Consider the following 9,780-nt stretch of genomic DNA (forward strand, 5'->3'; position numbering starts at 1 on the left):
GTTTTCCTCTCTCTGACCAGTTGAGCTGTTATGAATAAAAAATGTTGTTGCTAAAGAAACCTGTAATAAATCCTGTTGGGAGTATTACATGTGCTGATAACATACATAAACTTTGTAAACATATTAAAGTGTCAGGTTTTAGTAGCTCTGGTTCATGTGGATGATTGTAAATGTTAGTCGAGAAATGCAATAGAAATCTTGTTCCACCAGCTGGTTGCTGCTACGTTTCTGATTCACATGAGAGCCTTCTCCTCTTCCTTCCCCCTGAAACAGAACCTCACTTTGTAGAGGAGATGAGGAAAAAGGGCTCAAGCCCTACCTCTGCTGTAACTTCCCACCAAAATGCTATCACCAGAGAAGCTGCACACCTGGTTAGTTATTTGAAGAGAAGTGGGGTGGATGAGCTGGTGCTCGATAAAGGATTTATGCTATTCTGAACATCCCTGCTTTGTGTAGCGATGCCCTCCATCGACGCCTCCATCAAAATACAGTTGGCAGCCCTGAGCGAGGCATTTGGGTTGCCTTTCAGTAAGTGGGAAGAGTTGGGTGCCTCCAAAAGGGATGGACAAAACCCAGCAAGCTGAACAAGGGATTTTCAGCCTAGTCACGTGGAAATGCTGGGGTCAGAAACTGTCTCAAATCCTGGCTGTCCAGGGGGTTTAGGTGCCCTGGCACTGCTACCCAGCCCTGCAAGCCAATATGTTCTTTAACAAAAGAAAGGAGACCTCACTCTTTTCTTTTGAAACACACCAAGAAGGGAGCAGCAGCCTTCCTGCCCTTAACATATCTGAAACCTTAGCAGCTAAAATATTCGGCCAGGAGTAGAAAATCTAAGTTAAATTAATTCTTCTGTCTAGCGTGACTCTAGCCTGTGTTGATCTGCTCTAATAAACTGACTTTTTATTACCTGGATTTGCAAGTAATCTCAGGTCATTTGCTTGCAACCATTTTAGTTAGCACAGAAGAGGAAAGGGCTCAGGGGGCCCGGGTACGGGAGCAGGGATGCATGTGACTATATTTCAGTGTCAGTAAGCGATTGCCTGCAGAGTCCTGTGCTCCCTGTGGAAGAACTTTGTATTGCTATTTTTATTATTTGTTACGATTCATTTATTGCCTTTTTTACCCAGGGTTTCTTTAAGAGAAAATCTAAAAGTCTCTGCAGAAGGGACCTGAGCTCAGAAGTCTCCCAGGCCAGGTGGACCCTCAATGTCAGTAAGCTGAAGTCTCATGTTCGAAACGACAAAACATGCCCGTGCGTCAGGGATGAGGTGGCAATTAAGCAGGGCTTTGAAGGTGAGGGTCTCAGGTGTTTAAATCCTGCCCCAGACACACCTTGGGCACCTAAGTCCTGTTCTTGGATCTGAGCCTTGCTGTGTCTGCCCTCGCGCTTTACAGGAAGCCGCAGGAATCACACATCGTTGCTATTCCAACACCCATCAATGAGCTCCTGTTTTATTTTACAGTGCCCCAAAATCTGCTTTACCCTGCAGGAAATATCAAACGTCTGAAATCCCATCTAGGACCTTTCAAGTTTAAACATGAAACGTGTCAGGACGTAAAACTGACACACAATAAGAAGCTTGAAAGGATAATGTTTATAGCAGTGCGCTACCAGAACTTGGTGTAGACCTGTGGTTCAGGGTTTTACTTTCATTTAAAAGTATCACTATATGCATTTCTTTATAGTTCTTCCCCCTAATTACTCTGTTGTGTGGAGCTGAAGTATTGGTGCAATGCCGGGGTGCTGCTCGGAGCAGGTGGGGGTTCAGCTCTGGTCCCCATAGCTGAGTTTTTCCCTAGCAGCACAGGAGGGATATAAGTTTTGTGGCTCCTTCACTTCGGTGGGTGCTATTTTTGATCACACAAGTAAATAACGCTAACATTTTAAAATGCATGGTCTATAGCTCATAATCTAGAAATTGAAACACACTACGATGTTTATTAGTCAGCTATCGTATAACCATAGTACAATCGTTCCTTCTTTTAAAGCAGCATTGCTCATCACACTGCTCACTGCTAACAACAGAAACACGGTTAAAGTAATCATTACTAAAATCTGTTGGATTTTATTATAACAAAGCATCTAATAAGTAATCGTTCTGCCATTGCCAGAAGCTCAGTTATTCAATTATTTATAAAAAAGTTGTAGCTCTTCTGGGGTTTTTTTTGAGAGCTATAGCATGTTTTTCATGAATAAATATTCTCTGAATATTTTTATCTGTGGCATTGTTTGTGGTAATAGACAGACAGACTTTTGTATAAAAACGTACATGGTTTCAGCTGCCTTTTGTCATCTGATAAGATTGCTTTGTTCTGCATTATTTTGGTAAAAAATTGGCAAAGTGATTTTGAGTAGTTCAGACTCCAAAATTAGAAATGAGACAAAAATATTATTTTTTTATTAGCTTTTATATCTCCTCCACCAGGCTTTCGCAACTTTTCCTTTAATTTCAAGAGCAAAAGGGACAATTTACTGTTGGGGAAAAAACTTCTTAAGAACCTCCATAGTTTTAACAGATGAGTTTTCCTAGTAGTCACTGTCTATAAATGACTGAATATGAAATAGTAGACAGCTTATTAATGTTAGCAATAAACAGCAGTGGTCAAGCCAGCACACTAGCTTTATTAACCAGAAAGCAAAATGAGCACGCTAAGCAAGAGATAATGACTAAGTCTGATTTTTAAGTCCTAGCTCAGATTTTATTAGGCATAACTTCCATTATCTTCAGTGAAAAATTTACAGCAAGAAGCAGCAGCAGACTGGGGATTTGCAAAGGCTTGATACACTAATAACAAAGCTTAAAAGAAGAAATTAATCTCAGAGTTAACTTTATTGACTTCAGTTGGCTCAATAGGTGGAAGTAGTAAAATAGTTTTGTATGCATAAGAAAGAGATTGCCTCCCAAGCAGGCTATATATCACACTTTTGAAAGGTACAGATCATTGTTTTTTCCTATATAGGTATCGCACATATTTGGATCATGCAATTTTGCAAGTACTCTAGCACAGGAATTCTTCCAAACTCAAAATGTTTCCTGAGGTCCTGCAGAAAAAGAGCCTTCTCGAGCTCCAGTGAAGTCCATGGGACTTTCTCCACTGAAAGCAAAGGAGGCAGGTTCGAGCTCTAAAACCATCTCATTAATAATAGCAATATTTTATTCTGCCTGCAAAAAGAAATAGGACTTTTTATATATTTGCTGATATACCGTCCTACATCAATGGCTTTGAGAAGTTGTGGTAATATATGTATCTACAGTTTAACATAAACTTTAGATAGTATAAGAAATGTCTTCAGCAGCTGAAGGAAACAAAATTTGAAATTATCCCCCTTTCAGATATCAGGTATGAAATGGGAACTGGTCTGTAACGTCCTTTAGTCTCTTGGGATAATAACACGTATCATTCCACATGCAGCTGGTATACTTCAAGCACAGATCTACACGCACATAGAGTTATAAAAAAACCAACGCAAGCAGGCTATCCCTAAAATGCTCCTAACGTTGTCAGCAATGGGTAGTGATTTTCTAATACTTAATTATTTAAGATATTGCTACAAAAAAATACATTCACAGTTTATGAAAATACGATGTAACAGTTCTCCATCTGCTTTTGTTTCTAATGACTGCAATAGGAATTTTACAGTCTATTTCGAAACAAACAGGATCTCATCCAAAAATAAGAAATATAATTTCATTGCAAAAAAAGATGCACTTGTCACCAGCAAAGTATTTACCCTGACAATACTAATATGAAAACATCACAGAAAAAAAAAAATTATCAGTGGCATACAAATACTTCGAAAGAGAACTAACACTGAATAATTTAATCCCACCCGAGGACAGATTCAGTTTACTTGATGGCTGCTTGCTTGGCTAAATTCTGCTTTAAATTATTGCACTCCGATATTAAATCACTTCTCTCTAAAAAAATTCGTAACACCACCTATATTATATATAGAATATGTAGCATTACCATCTGTGCCATGCCAACCCTAAACATATATGTAGCTATCAGTAATATATAGAGATAGTGAACTATGAAAAAAATTGCTTCCAAAGTGCAGTGTTATTTTAACTAATAACGTAATTCCTCTTTTCTTGTTGACATTTTACCTCCGTGTGAATGACACCCTCCACAAGGGTATAAAAAAACTGAAGGCATAATTTTACCAGTTTGTGTTTTGTCAGTTCTTTCCTGTTTTGTTTTATTTTATATAGCTATGTTTTCAAACGGGCTGTTACGCATCTGCTTAATTTTGAATTCGTGAGTAGTTGCATGCAAACCAAGGCAGGGAGACAGAGGGTTTGCAGGGTGGAGCCCTCCACTCGTGACTGTGACCAGAAACAGATGCTGGAAGACCTGCAGTCCCGCGTCAACAGAGGAACCAACAGAGCGACCGAAGGAGCGACCGAAGGAATGAACGAACACCAGGTATCACGAACGTGCCATTACAGCAAAAGGCAGGAGGCGATTGCCAACATCAGATACTGATGGGCTACCAATAATACACATCATGGCAGCTCTACATCCAAATTGCAGTTCCACTAAGTCCTACTGGTAGTTTTAGTCCCAGATGTAGGAGTTGTGGTATGAATGCAGAATTTTCTATCACTTTGCTTATTCTAGCGACTTCCAAATTTAGTCCGTGGCTCACTGGTAGTCCACAGGGTCATGGCAAATGGTCTGTCGGTCATTCACAGACCCATAGTAAATAATACTTCATTTCCGTCAGTGAAAAGGTCAATGAGAAAGGTGCACAACTGTCAGTACTAAGTTTTGGGGGTTGGTGGCGGCCTGCAGAGCCAAAATATTTTGGAACTATTGACTTAATCCTACATTTTTCCTAAGCAAACTGTAATCACTGGCAGATACATAGAACCTCTTATTTATTGGTATGCTAGTCTATGCTCAGCTGCATATTAACCTCTCTTGTAGGACCCGAACACGCAACTTCATTTATTAATCTTAATTGCTCTTATCAGAATAAAAACAAATCTGTTTGCTTATGATATGTTTGCTTTTGAACTTTTATTGATCTTTTCTTCTATGTCTAATTATGGACCCAATCCTCTGCACTCCATAGTGGACTGCAGAGGAGTTTTGCCTCTGTACAGCCAACTACACATTTACTACTGATCATGAGACTGAAATTTAGGATGCTCAAACTAGAAACTTCAGCAGGAGTTTGGGGAGTGAAAGGACTGCAGACCAGACTTTTCTTCTGGTACAGATTACTTTGGCAATAGGTACAAAATAAGTAATGCTTCAAGACCAGGTCCTTCTGATGGGGTAAATTAACAAAGACACTTCAGTTTATACCGGCTGAGAGTCTGGCCCAGCATATTCTGAATTAGTTCAGGCTTCATTACTCCTTTATCTTAAAATGTGGGAGTCTATAATACACAGAATGGGGCACTTGGGTATTAAACAAAATGAAGGAACACTGGTTCACTGACTGCTTGATGGCAACTGGTTTGTACTGTATTTAAAAATACATAAGTTAAATGGAAATTTGAAAGCACTTAACACTTCCCTAGCAATGGGTTTAGGACTTATGCTTAAAGGGGTCTAACTGGGCAGGAGAAATAGAAATCTAGAGAAAGTCTCCCATGTAACAGATGAATTTGACAGGTGTCTTTCTTATCTGCATGCTATCATTTTTTTCAAGTTCCAGTATTCACTAATAGCGGTTCATAGATTTTTAAAGCCAAAATGATCAGTGCAAGTGGCAACCGTAACCTCTTTTGTAATAACTTTCATAAACACTCACGCTCTGATTTTTGCTTCACACCAAATAACCACTAGCTATACCAAAGCGTGTTTCACAACCATCCCGCTTTGAAGACCTCAGCCAGTGTCTGACGTACACCACGTCCAGGTGAGGTGTTCTGACGGTTATTTGTCTTCGCTGCCAAAATAATGAGCCAGACTTCCATTCTGACTCTTTCTAGCTGTGATTTTTCAGCCACTTGTTCTGCTGTGAATTTAACTTAAGTCTTGCATTTCAACCGGAAAACTTTGAGCAAGTACTCGGTACCTTCTCCTCGTTGTCCCAACCAGCTAATTATTTGCAGCCAACACTTCCACCTCTATTTCCCGAAAACTACGCTGCTGAAGAGGGGGCCCAGGTGGGCCGGTGCTCGCCTGAGGAGCGCGCCGCACCGCCCCGCACCGCCCCGCACCCCCGCGCCGCAGCCCCGGTGCCGGGAAATCGCGGCTGCCCTGCGCCCACCCAGCGCCCCGACCGGCCCGGGGGGCAGGGGGGCGGCCTGCCCACCCCCGCCGAAAGGACGGCCGCGGGAGGGGGGCAGCGGCCGTGCCGAGCCGTGCCGAGCCGCAGAGCGGAGCGGAGCCGCACCTGCCACCGCGGGCTGCCCGCCGCGGCACAGGACAGCAGAGGTCGCCGCCGGCCCGGCGCTGGCCCGGCGCGGCGAGCCCCAGGTGCCGGAGCAAAGCGGGGCGGAGGTGGGGGGCCCGCTCCCCGGCCCTCGCCCCACGGAGGGGGGGGGGCCTGCCCCCCTACCCCCGCTGTGCCCCCCGACCACCCGTCGGGGTGCTCCCGTGGGGGGCGGCTGGGGGGGCAGCCGCAGCTCGTGGGCCGGCGGCTGCCAGGGGTTAAAGGAGTGGGTGGGAAGTGATGGAGGCTGCGGAGCCCTCCCTTGCCAAGGATAATAAATCGGATGCCCTGACATGTTTTACTTAGCCCTTAGTGATCCCTCGCTGCGCGGCCGTGGGGATGGGAGGGCTGGAGCCCCGGTCTCTCCCGTCCTCGGCTCCGCTTTAGGGGCACTTTAGGTGAATCAAACCTTGTGTGCAGGAGGCAAACCATACAAAGGAGGCTTTCAAGGGCTAGCCATGCCAAGCAGGGAAAGGGAGCGAGCGCTGAGCGAGAAAAAAAAAAAAAAAAACTAAAATAATAGTAATGCCCCGTCCCCTCCCTGAGGAAGTAACTCAGTTACTTCTCGCTGATCGAATGCAGGCTGCCGTGTTTTATGACATCTCTCGGTATCTGCAGCTGTCAGGGACAGCGGACAGGCGTCAGCAGCCCCTCCGCGGGAGGTGCCCAGAAAATGCCTCCCCAGAAACGGCGACGGGTCCGATGCGGACGGGGTGGCGAGGCGGGATCGGGGGCAGGTCCCGCTGCCCCCCGCTGCCGCAGCCGGCTCCTTGCGGCGCCCCGGCAGGGCTCCGACCGGCGGCCCTGCGCGGGGGTCCCCGCGGACCCGGGTCCCGGGACCGCCCGGTACCGCCGGCCACGCCGGAGCCCCGCGCCGGAGGCAGAGCCCGCCCGCCCCGGGCAGCGCCCCGCCGCCTGGACAGCGCCTTCCCGAGGGGGCGGCTGGCTTCTGCCTGGGTTTTCTCCCTGCCCCGGTGCCGGGGGGCTCTCCTGGCCTCCGCTCTCCCACATCGCCTCCTCCGGACGGCAGCGCCCACGGAGCTGCTGCCAGCATCCCCGGTTACTGACCCTCGCCCCCGACCTGCGGGGATGTCCCGGGCCTCCCGGCTGCCAACCCAGGCGACGCTGGTCAGGGGCTGGCTAAGTCAGAAGGGACGAACTCCCTCCATCCCGTGGGATTTAAAAAAAACCCCAAACATAAAATATCAGGGGCCACAGACCCGGGGCAGTGCCGATGGACCCGGGGGCTTCCTGGACGCTGCCACCGAAGTGACTGGTGGCGAGTGAAGGCTGGTAGTCAGCGGGCCGGGCAGCGCCGCGGCACCCCAGCCCCCCACTCCGCATCGCCGGGCGCCAGGCTTAACCCATAGCGATAATCCGTGCCGCTGCCTCTTGGGGTGGGGGCTTCTCTCTCTCTCCGTCCTCCCCCAGGGCGCTAAATGGTGACCGGCGCGGAGAAAGGCGCTTAGGGCATCACGGCAACAAGTTACCTGTGGTGTCACCGCGCTTTCCCTTTAGGACATGGAAAGAGCTAAGAAAGGATGTTCCCCTTTACCAGACATTAAAATAGAAAGGAGCAGACGCAGATCTTCCCGGAGCCAGCTCTGCTCATCCCGGTGAGGTGAGAGAGAAAAGCAGAAAGAGATGAAAAACCGCCTTCAGCCCCTCCAACTCAATGCCGCTGCCGGCAGAGCCGCTCGGCCGCCCCGCAGGCGGGGGACTTGCTGCCCAGCGCGGGGGCGGCGGGGGCGCAGGAGCCCCCGGACAGGTGAACAGCACAGCGAGAGGAAGCAGAAGTTATCAAAGTATAAATCTCTTCGCACTTACTTCTTCCCTGTCGCCGTACCCTGGAGGCGTGCTGGCTGCCAATGTATTCCATAAAGTTCAAAGTGATAAAAAACCAAGAAATCAGTCGCAATTGCATAGTAACCCTTTGAGAGTTCGACTTCTCCTTTTCGTTCTTTTTTTCTTTCCTTTAAAAAAAAAAATAAACCGGGGTGGTAGTCGGCAAGGGATGAACACAGCAGCAGAAATACCTGCACTGGGATCCAAAGCTGGGCTTGGCCGGCTTGATGGCTTTTGCCTTTTTTTGTCTTCCTTTTTTTTTTTTTTTTTTTTTTCCCCTCCGCTTTTCCTATTGCACTTTCCAACCGTCCGCCCCGCTACCTGCCGCAAACCTCAGAGGGGAGTCAGCAGCGGAGAGGAGCCGAGCAGCCGCCGCCGGGGTCCATGCCGGGCCGGTGGCCGGCAGCATGTTGTGGGGGTGCCGGGGTGCGTGCGGCTGTGCGCGCCCGTGTGTGCGCCGGGCGGGCGAGGTGCCGACAGGACGGATGGATGGATGGCGGTGGGAGAGGAGTGTGCGAGGGCGGGAGCGGCGGGGGGGCAGGAGGAGGACCCAGCCCCGCCGCCGCCGCTGCTCCGGAGCAGCCGCGCTCTGCGCCGCGGGCACGGCCAGCCGCCGGGCGCAGGTGGGCCGGGCCCCCCCGGCTCTCCCGCCCGCCGACCAGGAGCCCCCGGGCTTCATGCGGGAGCTGCTCCGGAGCGGGGCCCCGGGGGAGAGGCCCCGGGGCGGGGCGGGGCGGGAGGAGGCGAGCCCCAGCGCCCCGGCACGGCGGGGGGAGGCTCCCCGCGCCCGGCCGAGCCCCCTCGGGGCATCAGCGCCCGAGCATCCTCCAGCGGCGGGGCCGGGCGGGGGACGCCGCTCCGCGCCGGCCCCGCGGCTGCGCTGCCCCCCGCGGCGGGGCGGGGCGGGCCCGGGGCCGGGGCCGGGGCCGGGGCCGGGGCCGGGGCCGGGGCGGGCGGCCGGGCTCCGTAGCCTCGCTGGCAGCCCCCGCCCGGAGGGCTCCGCTCGCCTCCCCGCCGCCGCCGGCCTTCCCGGGGCCCCCGCGGAGATGCCGCTGCCCCCCGCGCCCCGGCCCCTCCGTGGGGAGGAGCCCCCCACTTGGCGGGGGGACGGGGCGGTGTGCTCGGCCCCTGCCCCGCGGAGGGGGACGCAGCGCGGCACCCCCCTCCTGCCTGAAGCTGCCCCCACATCCCTGCTCAAATGGAGACGGGGAGACGGGAGGGGCTGGGGACACTCCAGCCTCTCCTTCTCCTCGGGGTTTTGTCCCTTGTTGCCTTTTCCCCGCGGGACAGGCATCTTCTGGGGTGGCTTCGGCGGGACGGGGCAGAGCGAAGCTGCGAGTCCCGTCGGGGCCGGGGGCCGTCCCCACGGTCGGCTGGCAGCGGGGGAGATGCGGGGCTGGGCCACGGGCCAGGGCCGTGCCGAGCCGAGCCCAGCCGAGCCGAGCCCAGCCGAGCCGAGCCCAGCCCAGCGGCCTGGGGTGCCCGCAGCCGCCTCCCCGCCGCCGGCGGGACCCTCACCAGAGGCCCGGCAGCAAAGG

The 9,780-nt window shown here is 51.2% G+C and overlaps 1 protein-coding gene across 1 annotated transcript in view; it reads right to left on the reverse strand.

Moving 5' to 3' along the window:
- Window positions 1–8,825, reverse strand: part of RSPO3 (R-spondin 3) — a 62,707-nt gene extending 53,882 nt beyond the window's left edge. Inside the window, exons 1-2 of the mRNA XM_087775608.1 lie at window positions 8,575–8,825; window positions 8,225–8,370 (exon numbers count right to left, since the gene is read on the reverse strand). Coding sequence (XP_087631734.1) covers window positions 8,225–8,370; window positions 8,575–8,651 — 223 coding nt within the window. The 5' untranslated portion in view covers window positions 8,652–8,825. The remainder of the gene's footprint in view (window positions 1–8,224; window positions 8,371–8,574) is intronic.
- Between the last annotated feature and the right edge of the window lie 955 nt (window positions 8,826–9,780).

This window comes from Nipponia nippon, unplaced genomic scaffold (genome assembly GCF_047370975.1).
Source record: "Nipponia nippon isolate SJK-2023a ecotype South Korea unplaced genomic scaffold, ASM4737097v1 scaffold_4, whole genome shotgun sequence".
In the NCBI taxonomy this organism is placed as follows: domain Eukaryota; kingdom Metazoa; phylum Chordata; class Aves; order Pelecaniformes; family Threskiornithidae; genus Nipponia; species Nipponia nippon.